Raw genomic sequence first — 21,339 nt, 5'->3', positions numbered from 1 at the left:
AGTCTCCTACAGACTGCTAAGAGGGGATCTTTGTCTGGCTTACAGGGCTTCCTTAGACCCAGCCCTAATGGATATGTTGCACATGCATAAAACAAACAGCACCAGAAACACTAGTCCAGGAATCTGAACTTTGTTTGTAACATAAACAGAATGTGCTGGAGAGACAGATATGTGTCCCAAAGGATCCCTGCACTATGGAATAGACTCCTCATCCATATAAAACAGAGTTAATCCCTAAACCTTTTCAAACAAAACCGTGACAATTGGATTGGAAATTGGAAATTTAACCTCAGTCTGGCCTTGTCTCTTATGGATGAGTGGCCGTCTCTAAGAAAAGTATTATCCTAACACTCTCAATACACATTCTTAGCTACATGCCTACTAACATTCCCCCTGTATGATACTTGGGACCCCAGTGGTTTGGGGTACATGGCTAGGCTTGTAAGGGCCCTAGTGATCATTGGCCTCGTAACAGCCTATGAACCTATCAATATACATCCTTCCTTAGAGGCGACTTAATTATTAGGCCTTTTCTTAAGAATCCTATTTCTTCACAGAACTTGAATTTTATGTTGAAAAAATAGACCTTTATCCCCCTCCATGACAGCATTCAGAATGGTGCTGAAGTATCCCCTCCTGGAAAACAAGTTTTCTCTTGGCAGTCATGTCAACTAGATGAATATCAGAAATCCTTTTGCACTGATTCCCTGTACTTCACATATCCTAAGGATAAGGCAGTCTTGCAGACTAATTCTATATTCATGCCAAAGGTAACAGTGTAAATAAATTTGAACCAGTCTATAAATCTTCCAGTAGTCTTTCCTGGTTACTTAGGCAAAGGATAATATCTTCAGCATTGCTTTGATGTAATGTAGACAATTGTCATTTTTATCTGCATAGAGTAAAGTCTGTTAGGAAAAACAATAAGCTATTTATGCAGACTGTAAATTAAGGCATAAGATCTCAAACGTTATTTTGGTAAGATGCCACAAATGGTATTGCAAACTGCTTCTGGTATCTCCAAAAGCTCATTCCACAAGGACTATGACTACTTGCTAAATATTCTTTAGTACTACTTCAGTTGATAAAATTTGAGCAGCTGTGATTTGGGCTTTCTTGCATACTTTGATAAGAGTTTGTAGGCTGAATGTAATCTATAGGTAAAGGCTGTCCTTCGGAGGAATCCCATTGCAGGGGATCCTCTCATGAGATCACTCAGGAAGTTGAGCTAGGGATTCTATTCTAGATGTTGATGAGGATGGACTGGGTCATCCTAGAAACCAAAGTTATGTACTTACCATAAAGATTGATCTAGATGATCTGAATCCACCCTCTTCAGCACATGCAACCACCTTCCCACAACCTTTACTGTAAGGTGGCATCCACTGAAGGTAAAGTTAGGCAGATGTTTGTATGGATAGTACTTTGCTCTCAAGCAGCATATTTATACATCTGAGCACAGCAGAGGATCACTATACATTATAGAAAGAGTGGAGGAGTTAGATCCTGGGAAAATTTTGGGCGCTGAGCACTCATGATCATATGGTATGAGCCCTAGAGATTGAAGTAGATAGACTGAAATCATCTGCATCTGTCATTGTGCTAAATATGTAACTTTTTTGTATCTTTGAGTACATAGACTATTGCTGGGCATACTCTTTTTCTCTAGTCTTCTTGCTAAGTCTGTTGTACATATATTTAATGTTGTGTTACAGTCTGTACTTTTCTACATATTAATTATTGTGGTTTAACTACTAGTATGTTGTTAAAGTTTACAGAACATTTATTGTGATGAATTTAAAAAACGCTTAAGAATATGTAGTCATTACTGTTTGTAGTTTTTCATTGTAGTGGAGTACACCATGCATTTGAATTACATCCCTCTCAAAGCACTCAGGTTGCTCTGAGAGACAGTGTGAGCCAGTGGAAGGCATGACTGGGTGGTTTCCAGCTGGTGCATTGCAGGCATTAGCAAAGTGTTATAAATATGACACTGAACAAAAGGCTTATTATTATTCAGGGCATACACTTTTGATGAATACCTCACAAAACTCTACTTGATTTTATAGCTGTACATTATCTTCTTTATTTATGTCTTGAATAACTAATGGCTTAAGCATAGGAAGACACTGCAGGACCCTAGTAGCGTTCTGCATTCATGCATCAGAAGATGGAGTATGGAATGTAATACAAGACAGACAATATAAAGGTGTTCCACAAGGCTCTATCCTTGCCCCTCTTCTGTTTTCCATCTTGTCAGTACACTTCCTTTGAGCTCTCTCATCTTCCTCTACTATTTTATGCCAATGGCATGGTTTTTTTTTTTTGTTCAAATCAGTCACCCACAGCACTTCAAAAAGAACTTCAAGCTGATTTTCTCTCTTATTCAATGGAATAAAAACAGAAAACAGCTACTTAACGCATCCAAAACGAAACAAAAAAAAAGTTCTCCACAAAACTCATTCTTGGCTACAGATATTTGATAGTAACAGCACTGCCTTAGAAAACAGTAGCACTTTCAAATACTTTAGTCTATGTGTAGACTAATCTCTCAGCTTCACTTTCAATGTCAACAAAACCAGGAAAACAGTTAATTTGTTACTATTCTTGGCCAGCAAACTGTCCCCATTTATATCCAATGTATCCAGATCAGCCATCGGCATCCTACTGTCTCAACTGGAGTACAGACAACCCTTAATAGCATCTGGTTTAAAGACAAATGCACAGACACAAAATCAATCAACAATAAATTCTACAGGTTCGTTACTGTCTTCCTTAAACATGAACACCACTGCAAAACCCTAGAAAAAGCAAAATGTCTCCCAATTAAGCTTCCAGTTATTGAAACTTACATATGTCTGAGGTGCAAGCCAAAACCAGTGGTCTGTGGCTGACCAAGTTTGCAGATGACTGCAAGCTGGGTGCTGTCTTAAATCCCCCTAGTGATGTCAGCATCCTCCAAGAGGGCCTTATCCAAACTAATGACTGGTGCCAGAAGCATGGCCTCAAACTGAATGCCAAGAAATGCATCATTATCACTTTTGGGGAAAATGTCATCCCCACTAATTATCACATTAATAACAATATACTAAGCATGCAATCAGTCGTGAGGGACTTGGGGACCCAGGTTGATAGCAACCTGACTTTTGACCACCACGTTGCCTCCATTATACAGAAAGCTTTCTACATGGCCCACCTCATAAATAAGGGTATTTCATCCAGGAACAAGGAGGTCATAACATCCCTGTACTTCTCCCTTATCAGACCCATTATCAAGTACAATGCCCCCTTCGGCATGTACCTTGCCAAGCACTTGCAGCAGCTGGAGAGACCACAGAGGTTCCTGACCTGGAAAATCCAGGGTCTCAAACACCTATCCTATACAGATAGGCTAAAAGCCCTGTCCCTCTACTCAGTTTCATACAGACTGCTCAGAGGTGACCTGTGTCTTGCAGACAAGGCCATTTCAGACCCAGCCTTAATGAAGTTGCTGCATATCCATAAGACAAACTGCACTCACGCAACCCACATGCAAGGCCTTAATGTGGTCTGTGACATTAATATAACTTGTTGGTGGATAGATTTGTGTCCCAAAGAATCCCCCATCTGTGGAATAGACTCCCTGTCCATGTCAAGCAGAGTACCTCTCTAGCCCTCTTTAAGAGGAACCTGGAGGACTGGATGGGAAACAGAAAATATACCCCTGGGATCCCACCTGTGTCTCTGCTGGTCAGGGGAAACAGGTGCTGACTTTGAGGGAACATGGGGGAAATTCTTGGCTAGGCTTATAAGAGCCTCCGGGCCAATAGCCTAATATCATCCTATGAACCTATGAACTATGCTCCCTTCTATCCAAACTATAAGGTAGTTATCACTGCCACCAGTCACCCCTTATCAGCTACTTTAAGGCTCCTAACAAAGGGTGTCCAATTTTACTGTGTAATGCTACTATCAATATAAATGGTAGCTTGACCAAGAGCAAGGGTATTAGGAGTGGCCCACACAGTGTCAGCAAATAAATTTGTGAATACTCTCTAAACTTAAATATCTCTACACAGATCAGCTACAGTGAAATATTTAAATATATTTAATAATAAATGATAAATAAAAGAACAAGAAAATACTAAATATATATTTACAGTGACATCAAGAGTTCAAAATCACAGGAAATATGTAAAACAACATTGCAGGACATTCTGAAATAAATAAAGAAAAATAGCTAAGTTTTGCTATATTCCTGACTATATCTAAGAGAATTACTATACCCTAGTTAACTTACTTAAGAGCAAGGCAGGTGTAGTGAATGGATCTCCTCTAGTTGTTGTCAAGTCAAAAACAGAATACAGAATGCCGTTTCTCTCCCAGAGAGCTTTTAAATTAATATCTCAAATATTACTGGTGGGCTAGCTTGCAGAAAGACATAATTTCTTGTCATCTGGCTCTATCCCAAGTGAAACCCCCTCCCCCACTGCTGGATTCTGGCAATATTTAGCACCTACCTGTGACAATACATAGACCTCAGATCTTTTGGCAGACGGTGGAAGTCATAAAACAATTTACATTCCTCCACATTTAAAGACAACACACAAAACTTTTCTAGTACAGACATTGTGTCTCCTGCTGCACTGAAATTGATAGATAACATCTTTTTATGGCCTAGCCATAAATGAATTTAATTTCAGTTATTTTTGAAGTTAACCTCCTGTATTTCAGTTTCCACTGTTGAAATATACATTTGAACAGTTACAACAGTGCATATACATTTCTGTTCTATTCCAGTAGCGTACACTGTGGATACATTTCAGACAGCACGTTGTAAAATTCCTCTTCTGCACACATCTGTATAAACCATCTTATATGACATACAGCTCTAATAAATTTGTAACACAAACATATAATCTGAGTCATGTTGATATTCACAAATGACATATAATTTACAACATTCCAGATAGCTGTGTTGGCAGTATCTCCTTTTGTTACACTTCTATATAATTCTTATTAATATTCACAAATGACATATAATAGGTTCATATGTGTTTAGTAGGCTAATGACTACAAGGGCTTTTTTAAGCCTAGCCATGCATCCCAAATCTCTGACAAGTTCTGATACACTTGATAAGTGTAAGCATGGGCCTGGGAGATGAACCATTTACAGGTTAATTGTGTCCATTAGAGACATAGTTGCCAAACCAGGGATGAACTTCCTGGTTCCCATCCAGTTTTCCAAGTTGTACTTGAATTGGGTTAGGGAGGAACTCTGCTTCACATGGATGGGGAGCCTGTTCCATAGATGAGGTAGTCTCTGGGATATGTACCTCTCTCTCCAGCAGGTCCGATTTAATCACAGGCAAGGTTTAAGTCTTTAGAACAGGTAATTCTGGTGCTGTTTGTTTTGTAGATATGTAGGAGCTCCATCAGGGTGCTGTCTGACAATGCCCTGTATGCCAGTAATAGATCTTCCCTCAAAAGCATGTAGGAGACAGAATACAGGATAGGGCCTTGAGGCAGTCTGCATAGGAAATTTTATTTATGCCCTGTATTCTTTTAGGGAGGAACCTCTGTGGATGTTCCAATTGTTGGATATGCCTAGTTAGGTACATACCAAAGGAGGCATTGTACTCAATGATAGGTCTGATGAATGCCAAATACAGTGGAACAATGACTTCCTTGGACTTAGATGCCATACCTTTATTTATAAGTTGCGCAACATAGAATGATTTCCTCACCACTGTAGACATGTGATGATCAAAGTTTAGATTACTGTCTATGTGTGTCCCTAAGTCCCTGACTACTGGGTCAGCACTAAGGGGAGTGTTGTCAATATGATAGTTGCCAGGGATGGATGACTTCCCAAAAGATACTGTTATGCATTTCTTGGTATTTAGATTTAGTCCATGGCTCTGACACCAGTTGTTTGTCTGTGTCAGCCCCTCCTTGAGAACATTTGTGTCAGTGTGAGATTCAATAACAGCTCCAAATTTGCAATCATCTGCAAATTTAGTCAGCCAGATACCACTGACATTGGCCTTGACATCTGAGTCATAAATGCCAAAAAGGAGCAGTGCAAGGACTGATCCCTGAAGGACTGCACTTGTGACTGACCCGTTTGTAGAGGAGAACTCTCCAATTCTAACTTCCTGGGTCCTGTTTGTGAACCAGTTGCCTATCCACCAGGTGACACACGGGTTTGTAAGGTTTGTCAGTGATGCCTGGGTGGGATATTGTGTCAAATGCCTTGGCCAGGTCATAGTAGGCAGTCCGAATGATTGTGTCCTCATCCATTGCTTTGGTGACCTTCTCAAAGAAGTCCACCAGACTGAGTAAGCATGATCTGCCCTTGACGAAACCAAACTGGGTTGGTTCCACAGTCTGGAAGTTTACTATGTCTTATTAATCATCTCCATAATGATTCTTTCCATAGTTTTACATATAAGACTAGTGAAACTTATGGGTCTGTAGTTTCCAGGGTCTGTAGATGGCCTACCTTTGTGCAGAGGGATGACTTTTGCCTTACTCCATTCATGAGACATGAAGCCTGTTTGGGGTCTACAGTTAAATAGTAATTCCAGAGGCCCTGATAGGTCACGTTTCATGCTATTTAGAAGGCATCCCGGGATGTTGTCTGGGCCCATTGATGCAGTGTTCTTGGTCTTAGAGAGAGCATTATTTTTTTATAATTATATAATTATTTACATAATTCCAGGTGCCTGTGCTGGCAGTACCTCCTTTGTCACAGCCCCCATCATACAAGCTTAGGAATCATGACCATTCAAGTCCCTTACTACTAGCCCCAAAACCCAAGCTTCACTGCACAGATTAGTGCTTCTCCATTCTCAGTCCCACACTTGGGGAATTTATTCCCTCTGGTCTCAGATGAAATATCATCATACCCAGTGTTCTGAACACAGTTAAAAACTCATCTTCTGAAACTTGCTAAATGTCAGTGTTATGCTCCTGACCACATTCCCTATGCACACCATATTTCCTTATTGTCTAACAACTTTATTACTTTCTGTATTCCTCTAACTTTATATCACACTTACCTTAAGGTTTGACTCTCCTGTACTTAATGTATATAACTTCTGTATAATACATTTGCTAATTTACCTTCAATTAGCTATATTATGTAAAGAATTTTTCATACTGGCTGCTTAACTATACTTATCGTATTGTTGATTTCTCTAACCTTGTTATGCGCATTGTATTGCAGTGACACTGTACCTGTATTTTATCAATTAATGCTATTGCTGCTCTTTTCCCCAAGCCGAGACTGAAATTGGTCATTTGTAATTAGCGGACATCCCTGGTTAACAAATTCAAATAAACAATTAAGTAAATTATTGTCAGTAGTGATGGATATGGTGGGCGGATGCATTGGTGCAGCAGTTAGCATTGCCGCCTCACAGCAAGAGGTTCTTCGGTTCAATCCTTGGCTGAGGTGCCTTCTGTGCGGAGTGTGCATGTCCTCCCTTTGGTCACGTGAGTTTCCCTCCGGGTGCTCCGTTTTCCTCCCACATCCCAAAGACATGCTGTAGGTGGATTGGACACTCTAAATTGGCCCTAGGCGTGAGTGCATGCATGTGTGTGCCTCCTGTGGAAGGTTGGGTACCGGGCTGGCAATTCAACACTGTAAAACTCCCATGCCAATCATGATTGGACAGGTGATCCGCTGTGACGACTCCTAACTGGGAAAAGCTGAAAGAAGCAGCAGTGATGCATATGGTAAAGCCGTGCAACAACTGGTCACTATATTCATTCATTAATTTACTCATTCATTCTCCACTACCTTCTTTATCATGTTTAGATTCACAGGAAAGCCAGACCCTGTTCTGCCAACTAAGTCATTAGACAGGCAAACTGTGCTGGATGGGATGCCAGTCCAACAATGCAAGGGATGTTGGTGTGTCTGTCTGTGTGTGTGTGTGTGTGTGTGTGTGTGTGTGTGTGTGTGTGTGTGCACGCACTCACACCCACACAACTGTGGGAAATTTAAAGAATTGCTAGTTCACCTGTCAGTATGGCTTTAGTATGTTGGAGAAAACTGAAGACCTTTAGAAACAAACATGCATACAAAGGGAGGCCAGGTACAATCCACACAGAAGATACACCAGGAGCAAACAAGAGTACCAAGAGCCTTGAAGCACCATCACTTATAGCTGGACCACCACATCATCCTGAGCTCTATATATTTTGTCTTTCGTCACTATAACCACTGAAAACTGTAGTAGCAGTGTAGGTCAGAGACTTGGTTCTTGGTAGAGAGTTGACACAGTGGTTTAACAGAAGGGCATAGAATTAAAACTTTACTAAGCTAGTTTTGGGAAATGCAGTCAGTCTGCAGATTATTGCATGCCTAGTCAATAACTATATAAATGATTAAGTGGGTAAAGGAGAATGAATAAATAAATGAATGGGATAGGTTAAAAAAAGGGAAACTAGCTAGACCCTAAAATGGCGTGCAAGAGCCTAGTACTTACCTATGAACCTATGAATAAATGAATAAACTGTAGTGACCAGCTGTCACACTGCTTTGCCATATCCATCACCGCTGACTTAATTATTTGTTTGTTTGCCTTCCAAGCAGTTGATCGGGGTTTGAGTCCTAGCCAATGCAAGAGGTCTGTACATTCATTTGAGAGACAAAAATGTGGTGTTCTTTTTATCTGGTTCCATAGTGTAATGGTTAACACTCTGGACTTTGAATTTAGTGATCAGAGTTTGAATCTTGTTTGAAAGTTGGCAAACTTGTTAAGGTGTTTACCTTACAAAGTCAGGGTACAGAAATTGATACTCACCATTGGTCACTATCAGGTTATTGGCTAGGCATGGAATAGTCTGCAGACTGATTGCCTAGAATTTATTTAAATAGCCATTAAGAGCCAATGAAGTGATTTTTAATTAGCATTAATTGCTGTAATTCTGAATCTAGTATGTAGACTGAGGAACCATTGGTGTTATTGGACCCCATCACTGACTCAATGGCTTAGTCATCAATGAAAGATCATAGATTGCCAAAAATGTATAGCGTATCAGTCAGACTGACAGCACTCCACATACTTTCAGAACTTACGTTATTATGGGACAACTGTTTGTGCCAGAAAATTGTAGACTACAAAGAGTAGGACACTGATTGGCACATGATTTATGTTAGCATTTGTATTTTTTATTTATTAATGATATTTTGAACTGGGGGCGGCCATGGTGGTGCAGTGATTAGCACTGCCTCCTCACAGCAAGAGGTTCTCCAGTTGGATCCTCGGCTGGGGTGCCTTCTGTGCGGAGTCTGCATCTTCGGGTGCTCCGGTTTCCTCCCACATCCCAAAGACATGCTGTAGGTGGATTGGACACTCTAAATTGACCTTAGGTGTGAGTGTGTGCACTTGTGTGCCTTCTGTGGAAGGTTGGGCATCGGGCTGGCAACTTGACACCTTAAAACTCCACTGCCAATCATGAGCGGACAGGTGATCCGCTGTGGCGATCCCTAACCGGGAAAAGCCGAAAGAAGAAGAGTGATATTTTGAACTGGTAGGTGGGTTGGATCATTAAGGACATTTTCCAGCCATTAACTAGTTATAATACATTGAAAAAAAAAGCAGTATGGACAATCGTGGTAAATACATGCAAGACAAAATCACCATTACATATACAGTGCAAGTTAGATAGTATGTATTTCAGATTACAGCTGTTATCGTTGAGCATGTATTTAGTATAGTAAGTTAGCCTATGTACAAAACTTGTATAATCCCTACCTCCACTAATGTGTTGCACAAATAAAAAGGCACCGTTGATAAACAGTATTAAGAAATGATGCAGTGTCTCATATGTTCTGTCAGTCCAGCAGATTGTCATAGCTGTATTTTCTTTCTTTGTGTTATGGTGAAGACGTGGAGTCTTCCAGCTATTAAAATAATTTGAACTGATTATATAACAAAAGCTCCAAAAATGAAGTGGCAGTATTGCTGTTAGATCAGACAAAATATTATTCTTAGTTGTTGCTGTTGTTTGTCTTTCAGCTTTTTCCCGGTAAGGGGTCGCCACAGTGGAACTCCGGTCCACTAATGATTGGCAGTAGATTTTTATGAAATGCCGAGGTGCCAGCTCGACGCCCAACCTTCAACAAAGGCACGCCCATTTACGCACACATGTCTTTCAAATGCTACCCAACCATGGGGAGGACATGAAGACACCACACAGAAGGCACTTCCAAGCCATGCCAAGAATCGAACGGGAGAACCTCTTGCTGTGAGGTTACAACGCTACCGCCGTACCACCGCGGCATACAAAATAGATGTCTATAGCAAACCAGACTTTTTTTCATTTGCAGAAATTACTAAGAACAAAATATTTTTCTTAGTAATTTCTGCAAATGAAAAAAAGTCTGGTTTGCTATAGACATCTTGTGATGTATTTGTTTACTTTTGTATTTATTTCTTATATTTATTGACTGGTAATGTTCAGATGTGAAGTGCCTTTTCATTGGAGTCTCAAGGAGGAAAGCTCCATTATAAAAGCAGCATAATTTAGAAATTAAGCATCAGAAGTATTTGTAATGAATGTAAAATATAGAGCATCATGTAACATATGAAATAACTTAAATTAGATTATTCATCATTAAAACTGTACATGGCTGTGAGTAAACTGGGTGAGAGTTTTACTTTACAGTGAGCTAATCAGTTTTTAAGATAGCATACCCAGATGTACTGTAGTACACAATAAATGCATATTATGTGAACTTAACCTGTATAATAAGGGTGCAATACAGTCATAATATGACACTAAAGAAAAATTGTGTACAGAGAAAAACAAAATACATGTTGCAGCTGTAGAGGGATATCTGCATGCATTTAGGTAGATTGCTAAAATGGCAGCAATGTATAGACAATTTGCAATATTGTGATATAACAATATGATGATGAGCAGATTATGATGGATAATAAATGATTAATTCAGTCTAATAACACAGGTCAGCTGTAGGAAAGATGGGGAAGTGTAAGGCAAGGCAATAAAGTATATGGGTCATTTGGTAATAGGGATCAGGTAAGGAGGAATAGAAGGAATGCAGTGTTGGGTCATTTGGCAAGAAGAAAATGTATGGGTCAAGGTTTAAGTGATATCACTTTGGCATCTTCACTGCAACTGAAGATTTATTTTAAATTCAGACTTAAAGCTTTTTTTCACTGACATACCCAGTTTGATAGAGGAGATGATTTCAAAAATTACCAACACCAACAGCAACAGAATAATGAGCATTAACAAATGCATGTTTTGTTTGTGGAATACTAGCCAGCTTACCAACTAATGGGCACTCAGTAGTTTAGTGGTAAGAGCTCTACCTCACAGGTCCGGGGTCTTAGGTTCAGTCCTTATGTCTGGGCACTGTCTGTGTGTTTTTTTTGCTTTTCCTCCCTGTGCTTCTGTGGGTTGTCTGCAGGTAGTCTAATTTCCTCCCAGCTTCAAAAATCATGCTAGTTAATTGGATATAATAAATTGTCTAAGTATATGTTATATTTACCCTTACACTTGTTGCCTGAGAAGGCTGGTTCACTTATCTGGTTAATAAATTAAATTAAATTAAAATATTTCACTAGTTCTTGAAACAATAACATTGGAGAGGTACAATCAAAATATTAAATGTCCATGAGCAAATTTTACTTGTATGAGCATCAGTTGATCAGAGTCTGCCAAGTCCAGAGTTTTCAGACATAAAGTAATAATTCCAGCCATGACTGTCTGCAGCAAAGCATTGAATTGCAGTAGAAGTCTGTTCCAGTTAATGGTGGAGGGATCAGAGAACATCTGTGAGATGTTCACAATACAGTGGATACTGAAGAAAGAACAAATTAGCTGAAACTGACGTTAGTTGAGATAAGTGCTTGTACTCTGTATATTGGTCATGTTTTGCATTTCTTCAGATCACCATGTTGTTTACATGCTGAATTTTAGTTAATTATCATTGATATAGCCAAGAAGGTTAGTTGAACTGACTTGCTCAGTGGGAAAGAGGTCAATGGAGTTTAGGTAAAGCAGCAAAGTTGACAGTCTCAGGGTAGTCTGGTGGTTAGTGCAGAAGATTAAGGCTATGAGTTGTTAAACTGCTTCTTATAGTCAAGGATTTGATTTCCTAAGCCTTCATTTGACTACCTTGTGATTCTAAGCAAGTAATTTAACCAGACAGTACTCTTGCACCTAGTCTGAAAAAGATACATGTGGATCAATAAATGTATACACAGATAAATAAGCCGTTAATGTTAAGGACGGTGGAAGAATCAAATGCAAAAAAATGGAAGTTCTTGGAGGAGACTGGAATTAACTTTGTTTTAGAGGCATTCAAATGCAACCCCATTGCATTAAGCCTCAGTTGCAATGAGGAAATGCAAGGCTGCACCATTAAATTAACAAAGTGAAAAGTAAGGCCATCTAATGCAGTGGAGGAGTCATCTGTGTATGGAATCAGCAATGAATCTCTGCAGTGGTTAGGCTTGTCATTCAGAAGTATTGTGAGTTGAAGTAGGCCTTTTATGGATCCCTGAGAAACTTCTAGGCTGGCTGGAAGGAAATGAGAGATAGCCCTGTTCTATCAAACTGTCTTCCCTCTGTGTTTCAGATAGCTATAGAACAACTTCTTAAAACAAGAAGAGAAATCACGATCTGGCCTTCCACCGTCTCTTCCTGTTTAGAATGATATACCGTGCCATATACTTACGGCAGGTCCAGGAAGTTGGCACCTGTCAGCTTGCTGCAATTGATCTAACTGTGAGTGCAGTTATCACAGCTTGCAGGAAAGCAGAGTATGCTTTAGATTTTGCATTGTTCCATCAAGGCTGCCAGAGCAGTATATTACTTATTGCCCATGCATATTTAGCTAACAGATCTTAAAGTAGATAGCACTAGATGTAGGAAAACATTGCATTCAGTCTGTCAGTCATTCTTTCTTTCTTTCTTCACTGCCCACTTTATCCAGCTAAGACATCTGGGCACTGAAGCCTATTCTAGTACACACACACACACACACACACACACACACACACACACACACACACACACACACACACACACACACACACACACACACACACACACACACACACACACACACACACACACACACACACACACACACACACACACACACACACTACGGGAAATTGGAAAGATGGCCAGTTCACTAAAGGCATATCTATGGGATATTGGAGGAACCTGGAACACCCAGTGAAAACCACTCAGAAAAAGGGAGGACATACATACTTTGTACATAAGGAAGCCCAGATGGGAGATGGCAGTGCTCACCCAATGGACCAAGCATTGTTTGAGTAGAAAGCAAACACTGAGAAGGAGAGGAACCACTTAGAAAGTAAGAAAACACACACACTTAAGAACCAATGTGTGTGTAAATGTATATGTATATGAAAATATATTGTAATTTTTACTAAACAGAATACTGTTCATATGGACTAAGTGTATGCCAGAAAATTTGGCATTGGGCAGTAATAGAGAAAATGAGTTTGCTTATTACTAATTCATATATTCATTCATGTATTTACTGAGTTGTAGGCTAGTTAAGAGTGACCGTTATGATCCATGACCAATGCCAAGGGTAATTTATAATACTGGTTCATTTTGGAAACATTTAGATGGTAATGTGGAAGGCAGTTCAGCAAGCATGGTAGTTCAAATAAGTGCAACTTATAAAAAGAGGGAGACATAAAAATATCAACTTGGAGGTTTTGTGTGTGTGTGTGTGTGTGTGTGTGTGTGTGTGTGTATATATATATATATATATATATATATATATATATACATCAACATCACATGGTATTTCCAACTCACTGTGATAGTGTAAGTGTCCTTCAAAGCATGGTCCAAAACCTGCAGCACCACCCCTTTCCCCAATGTTTAAGTATCACCATGCCAGTATAAAGCACTGCTTAAGTTGTTGATATGATCGACAGTTTTTTGCTGCATTAAGTAGAAAATTAATCTAGATACATTGTAGGCCATATTTCGTTAAATTTGAAGGCAGGTTTCTTGTCAAAACGTTCTTTTGTAGTAATCTAATCCCTTCAGAGTATGAACACTCAAGCGGTTATCTTTTTATAATGATATTTCTTTTTTTTAACTTTGAATAATTTGTTAAAGTTGTATATAGAGATCTATGGCATATGTTGAAAATCATATTTTTAGGACTAAAATCTTAAATACAAAGGGTTTTACTGACTTTAGTTGAATTCATTCTTTTGTTAATTTACTGTGAGATTGTTACTTTACTGAGAGGTGGTGAGCACATACTTCAGTGTAAACATCATTTTCATGCTGTAGAACTGATTACCTGTAATGCAGACTGAAAAATATATTTTGCCAAGTGCTTTACTGAATATGCTTTTAATACAGGCTGAAAATATCATGTCTTAGTCAAGTGACTTTATAGAATGCAGTTAAGTACATTCTGAAGTAGTGTGCACAGGGAAGATATTTGTAAGGGTGAGTTGTGACACTCATTGAAACATCTGTTGTAATCTGTGGTATAATACTATCTTTAAGGCTAAAAGGTAAACATCCAGACTGAAACTAAACCGCCAAGTTTCTATTTTATTGTCACTTTCACTAAAAATGTTGGATTACACCCTGAAAGCATTCTTGGCCTGTTGCTCCTTCTGCATCATAGACTTTTAATGGATATCTGACTTCAGACTTTTTTAAACATACACAGTTCTCAGCTGATAGTATTTTTAATTGTAATGTTCACTTTTGTAATCACTGTATCAGATGAAAAATGAATTAAAAGCTGCAGCTATTTTTGACATAGACTGCAACCCACCCACTGTGTTTCTTGATCATAAAAGAAACTAGCCACCTTAACTTACAAAGGCTCAGCTTTCAGTTCTCCATTCCAGGTTTTTGGTTTATTGATAGAGTAAACATCTGTAGAATGCAATGTGATAATGAGAACCATGTGATGTACAGGACTGACAGATTTATTGCTTCTCTGACAAAATTCTGAAGAATGTGAAAGCCTCAGTTTGTTTATGCCTTTTGGTTTTAATATGACTATTGACACTCATATATTTTGTTTTACTCTTCCTATCATTGCACAAATTCTGCCTTACTTTATTCAGTCTTCCTTTGTTTCTATTGAAGGTGATGAGGCCCTCTCAAGGTTTGCAAAGGAGTTCTTTCAGTCACTAGAGCGTTCACTTCGAGATTGTGGGGAGCAGCGAGATAGAGCAGCCTCAGAGGTGACAGCATTAAAAGCAGAGGTTGATGAAGCTTTGGAAAGCCTCCAGAATTTGAAGAGGGAAAAAAGAGAAAAGACAGCAGAATCCCGACGCCATTCTGTGAAATTTGAAAAAGAAACTATGGAAAGAGAGGAGGGTGGCATTGGTGAACAAGGGAAAGATATATTGAAAGAAAAGCCTGGCGGTGGTAAACGTATGCCCACAAAGACAGGTTATAGAAAGCAATCCCTTGTGTCTCGAGCTGTTCCTACAGATGAAGCAATTAGTTCTTCTCACAGCATACCCTTGCTTCAACGTGACTCTGAGAAATCAGACAATCACAGAAGAGGGAAGGGCCTCCAAAGAAGTAAAAGTATGAAAGCTCCTGCAAGACCCCCTTGGGAAGACTAAATTATCTAGCTGAGCACAGACTGGGCAGTTGTCTTGTCCAAAGCTCATGAACTGATACAATGGAAGTGGAGAGGAAACGGGAGGGAGACGGAGAGAGAGAAAGCCAAGGTTAAAAGTTCAGTTAAATGGCTCTCTAACTAGAACGCCCATCAATGCTTCCTGCGGAAATAAAAAGCACTCGTCTTTTCTGATGGAGTCCTACAGATTGTATGCCTATTTTTATATGTCCCAGTTTTTTATATATTGATTTTCTATGTTTCAGAATTTACATTTAATTGAAAGAACCCTTTCTTTTTTTCTTTTCCTTCTAGATTGTGCTTTTTTTCTTGGCCAGTAAACATTTAAATAATGTATTTTGTGTTATTGTAAGCAATGTAGTTTTATCTGCTGACTGCTAAGTGTTTAAAATAATGTATTTGAATATTTTTTTAACAAAACATTGCCTCATAAGGTTAAAATGCTTATTAAAGCAAAACACATTCAGTATTTTTGAAACATTTTTGACTACGAAAATATTTTGAGATTATTCCAAATAATTTTAATAGTTGTATGAATAAATACAAAATAAATTTTGTCAAATGACATATATGCAAAGAGGTTTTAATATTTTAGGGCATACCATGTTATCAGGCATTTTCACTCCATGTAAGTAAAATTAGCTAGCCCTGTCTTACAATTATCAGCAAATAGATTGAGAACTGTTTATGTAGTCTTGCTTATTTTATATTTTTTTATGTTCCTTTCATTTTCTGTTTTGTGCAACAGGCTGAAGTGCAGACACAGACACATTTCCTGCTTCGGGTTTTAGAAATTTCTTCATTTAGCATATTGTTTTGCTGCATCATAAACCTTAGGTGCACCTTGTTTTATATTTTAATAAAGCTTTTTACTGAGCCTGAATAAGAAAGGAAAAGAAAGGTTAGGAATACACAGACAGAAAAGATGACCTAAGATGGGCATGACTGGTTACATTAGTAATTTGATTCTTTACTTACATTACACGGCAGTATGGTACAGTTTCAATAAGCATTTTTATATTTAACCTTGTTGATTACAGTAACCCAGAACAAATGGTTGCAGTTTTATTTTACATTCCTTCTTTACGATCAGCATATCATTTGTTTTACATAAACTACTTACTACCTCCATAAAATAATGCTTTCACCTTTTCAGTCCCTCCTTTAACCTGCAACAGCTCATGGCCATCTATTGCCATCAATCACTGTAAAGTGGAACAACCTACTTACAGTATTTTGTCAGAATCAGCAACACCAAAAAACAAAGGAAAATGACACACTGGTATTTGCCAGTAGTAAAACTACCCCTAACAATCTCAGTAAGTTTAAGAGAGATACTAAACTATACCAAATAACCTGGCACCCCCTTGCTGGCATGAAATGCTTTACAATTATAACTCATTCCCCTTAACCAAATCACTATACCTCCAACACTAATCCACATTATGTGGAAAGAGTTTTAATACCTTGTTCACATTTGAAATTAGCTATGAAAGATGCGCAAGGCATATGAATGCATGCATGCATGCACAGAGATGTAGTAGGCATAGAATGGAACATTAACAGCTGAGCCTTTGTAACATTCCACAGTTCCACTCTCCTGCTCTTTGTTCTAGTCATGGCCATAGTACTGGGTATAGTTTCCCCTTTAGCAATTTCTACAACCCAGACAACAGATTATCACCTACTGTAAATCCAAAAACTGACTTTTTCAAAAGGTCTGACACAAGGATTTGCAGACCACGCATTTTAGCATTCTTGAAAAAGTATGACACCACTTGGCAATTATCCTTGCTAAACCAGTCCTCCTGCCCTAATGTGAACTTAATCTTGACCTCTTGAAGATTATTTCCATTCCATTATCTATAAGATGCAGTCCTTTACTTAGTCACCTCCACACCCATCTCAGTAGCATACTTGCTGTCCACTATAGTCACTTACTGCAGTTCAAGAAATCCATCACAAATGGCATTTTAAATCTTTCTATCTCATTAACAGCAACATTTATCCACACAACTAACAATAGATTCCTTGTATAAGACTCAGATTTAAGACTGATTTGTAACCTTCTTGAAGTACACTACATCGAACTCTACTATATCACACATGCCCTATGTGCACCTGCTCCCATCTATCCTATATTGCAGAAGCTTCCATTTTTTCCAAAGCTCCCCATGTGTAGAATTACCAAATAAGAATATATTTATGAATGGAGTTTGCAATCACAGGCCAGATCTGGGGTCTGTAATCCTCCTTCCCATTTCCTGTTCACCGTCACACTGATCTTAAATGTATGTCTTAAAGGAACACAAAAATATCTAGAGAGACAAAACTCCTAATGACAAATCCTTCTCAGGTGTGTATATCCTAGATGTTACTAAGGAATATAAATGTTTAAGTACATAGATTTCTCTTGTTCCAGTGTGTTATCCATCAGGAAAGTACAGGTTGTTCATCCATGCAGCTGTCTATCTGTACTAGAGCATATTTTACCTCCATGTACACTGTTTATAAAGTTCACAGAACTTCAGAGTCTGCCCCTCAAACATTTAAATGAAGACTCACCCAACTTAGCAGACAACATGTGAGAAATCATATTAGATGACCTATAGTCAATACATGATTGAGTTTCCCATCATATTTATTTTAAAATTAGCAACTTATCCACAGTGTTCTTGGACCCATCATTTTTTTCTTAATACTGACCACATGATGATATCATTAGCAAAATATCTTCTTCATGTAAAAATGTTGCTGCAAATTACTGAGCCCACAGTTAAATGCATTCCAGTGTGCACTTAATTTGTCAGGAAACTATTCCATACCAAGTTCCAATGCCAAAAGGGGATACAGGATAACTCTGCTTTGCAAAACATTGTCTTAAAATACTAGACTTCATCACTATATAACTTAATCATCCAGCACAGAAATTCACTCATGTATGTAAAGACTCCTTTCGGGAGCAAACATAAGTCTTGTTAGTGAGTCAGAAGCCATTTCATGAGCTATGTTGAGAGCCTGCAGCAGATCTTGAGAATGTACTTCTCTTCTCAAAATTTCCACAGCCTTGATGTGTATCATCTCATCTGTGATAAATCAAGATAGTATTTTTGCACATTGAAAGGAAAATGTACCACAGCATCTTAAGTATTATCAAATAAACAAATTTTAATAAAAAAACACAAATCACCAACTAATGTATAAGCACTTTCAACCATACAGATGGCACTTTCTTAATAGCTAACTAATTGATATGAGTTGATTAAATAAAAATCTAAAAGTTAGCCAGTTAAAATCTAACCAACAAAAAGTGACAATACAATGGAGCAATGCTAGCTAGTAACTATAACTACTATACATAGACTGGAAAATACCCTTAAATAAACTACCAGTAAACTTCATTGGCATCCAAGTCACTTTATTTATTTACTATTTGTTAACCTGGTGAGTGGACTATTGACCCTTTTCAGCCAACCTGAGCTCAGAGAGCAGAAAATACTGTGCAGTCTTTCTAATGAAAAATATTATATACAGAATGAGTAAATTGCAAATTCAGAACATAATAGCAATATTCAATGCAGATAGTGTAAAATGAAAAGATCCACTCAGAGTACATTGAGAGAAAAAGCAAAAAATAATACACACATACATGTAAATACACACGTGTGTATATATGGGTCCACTTCTTAATTTCGAAATCTGAAAATACCAAACATCAAAAACCCGACATCCGGATATTCAAAATTTTGAAATCTCGAAGTTAAACTATTGAGATCACCCAGCAGTCTGGAATGATAACTTTACCATTCTCTGAACTGTAGTGCGATCTCAGAGTTGGTATATTTCAGTAACAGGGCATGCAGGGGGGCTTGTCCCCCCCCCCGCAGCAAAGTGATGCCTTAACTTTTTTTTTTTTTTTTTTTCGCATTACGAGATTTCAAAATCTCGAACATCTGAATGTCGGGATTCTGATGTTTGAGAGTTTGGCTTTTTGAAATTATATAGTGGACATATATATATATATATATATATATATATATATATATATATATATATATATATACACACATACACAGACACAAAATGCAAGCTAAAAATGCATAAAATAAAGTTTAATCATACATGTAATATATAAACTCCTATAAACATCTGAAATATGTGCATATGAGATGCCGCATTAAGAAGTAAGAAAAAGTTTCTTAAATATATTCCATTATTCATTATATGGAATGGCAAATTACAATGGTAGCAATTGCAGATAGATTCAGTCAAGAAATGCTAAGTGCATCTTTTGAAATCAGTAGACAAATGGGTTCCAGGTAGTAGGTCCCAGTCTTTGAAAGGCTTTCTCAACTACAGCAGTTTTAAATGGAGTATATACTAAATAGAACTTGCATACAAAAGGGTTGTCTTGCAATGGTAATTTATCTTTTAAAGGAAGGAAGTGACCATATTTTAAAACCTTGTAAGTTTGAGTAGTTAAAAGAAAAGTGGCCCAATGAAACACTGAAAACCAATTGGAATTTTTTAGCAAATTGCAATGGTGCATTGGAGGGTCTGCTAACAAAGTGAATCTACTGATTTTATTCTCAGCAGTCTGGATTCTGAGAATATTCACCATCCCATCCCTTATATCTAATTACACAGTGTCAATAATGTAAAATAAAAATTGTTTGAATTTGTTACAATCTGTGGAACGACAGTACAGTACATTTGTTGAATTGTTTTGTTAGTAGCATATCAGTGTTCATAAATGCAGGTATTCATTCTTCTTAATGTGTGTTCATCATAGAAGGTGCTACAAGTATTATAGCCTGCAATGTACACCCCATTTTGGACCAATGACTTTTGTTTATTTATTCCAAAAAAAGAAAAGGCTGTTTGCAATAGCATACACTGCATGAGTAAGTGCCGTTTCTTTTGGTGCCAGCTATGTTACTATTTTTTACAGAATTGTCTTTCTCTAGGATTTTTTGATTTTTTTTTTTGTATTCATGCCCCCCCCCCCAACAGGATTGAGCCTAGTGGCTTCTCTACTGGCATCCAACCAGTCCATTAGTTTGGTGGTTCAGAAATCCCCATGTAAGGTGAGAGTCCTATGGCTTATTTGTTCCTGTCTGGGAAGCCTAATCAGCTCATTCGGACTGTGGTGAGATTCGGGTGGTGGAGAGCAGGCCAGCTTTCTCACCCTGGAAGGTGGCCTAACCTCTTCCCCAGCAGAATGTCACCCCCAGTGATGTTCCTTCTGAGCTCCACTGTACATGCTACTATCATATGCATGCGTGTCTCAACATCATGGTTGTCACTTACTTACTATGCAGCTTGCACACCACAGCACTGGCTTGATATGCTTGAACCACAAGGGAAAAGCTCTAGTGCTCCCGATATGTATCACCCATATGGCAAATCAGAGCCACTTTCTGTCCCCCAGGATGGATGAGCCAACAAGAGCTGCTTACTCCCATCTCCAACACTCCCAGCTCGAACAGGGTCCCAAACTCAAATTCAGACTCAGATCACCATCGACATAGTCAGGGTTTTATCATTCTGTACACAGAGCTGACTTTTGTAAGATATTTTTGATGTTGTAGTTGATTTTATTAATGATGGTAGGTGCCTATCCCACCACATTTGTTCAAGCTTAGTGGCCAATTAAAGTGAATTAACTGTCAACAATGATATTTCTATAACTGGAGAAT

General features: G+C 38.3%; 1 protein-coding gene across 1 annotated transcript in view; it reads left to right on the top strand.

The window, feature by feature from the left end:
* LOC122795642 overlaps positions 1-16,160 on the top strand; it is a 2,207,893-nt gene extending 2,191,733 nt beyond the window's left edge. Inside the window, exon 12 of the mRNA XM_044063913.1 lies at positions 15,136-16,160. Coding sequence (XP_043919848.1) covers positions 15,136-15,623 — 488 coding nt within the window. The 3' untranslated portion in view covers positions 15,624-16,160. The remainder of the gene's footprint in view (positions 1-15,135) is intronic.
* Positions 16,161-21,339: the final 5,179 nt, after the last annotated feature.

The sequence above is a fragment of the Protopterus annectens genome, chromosome 2.part2 (assembly GCF_019279795.1).
Source record: "Protopterus annectens isolate FY-2018-M chromosome 2.part2, PAN1.0, whole genome shotgun sequence".
NCBI lineage: Eukaryota > Metazoa > Chordata > Ceratodontiformes > Protopteridae > Protopterus > Protopterus annectens.
This window is presented reverse-complemented; position numbering and strand designations above follow the sequence as displayed.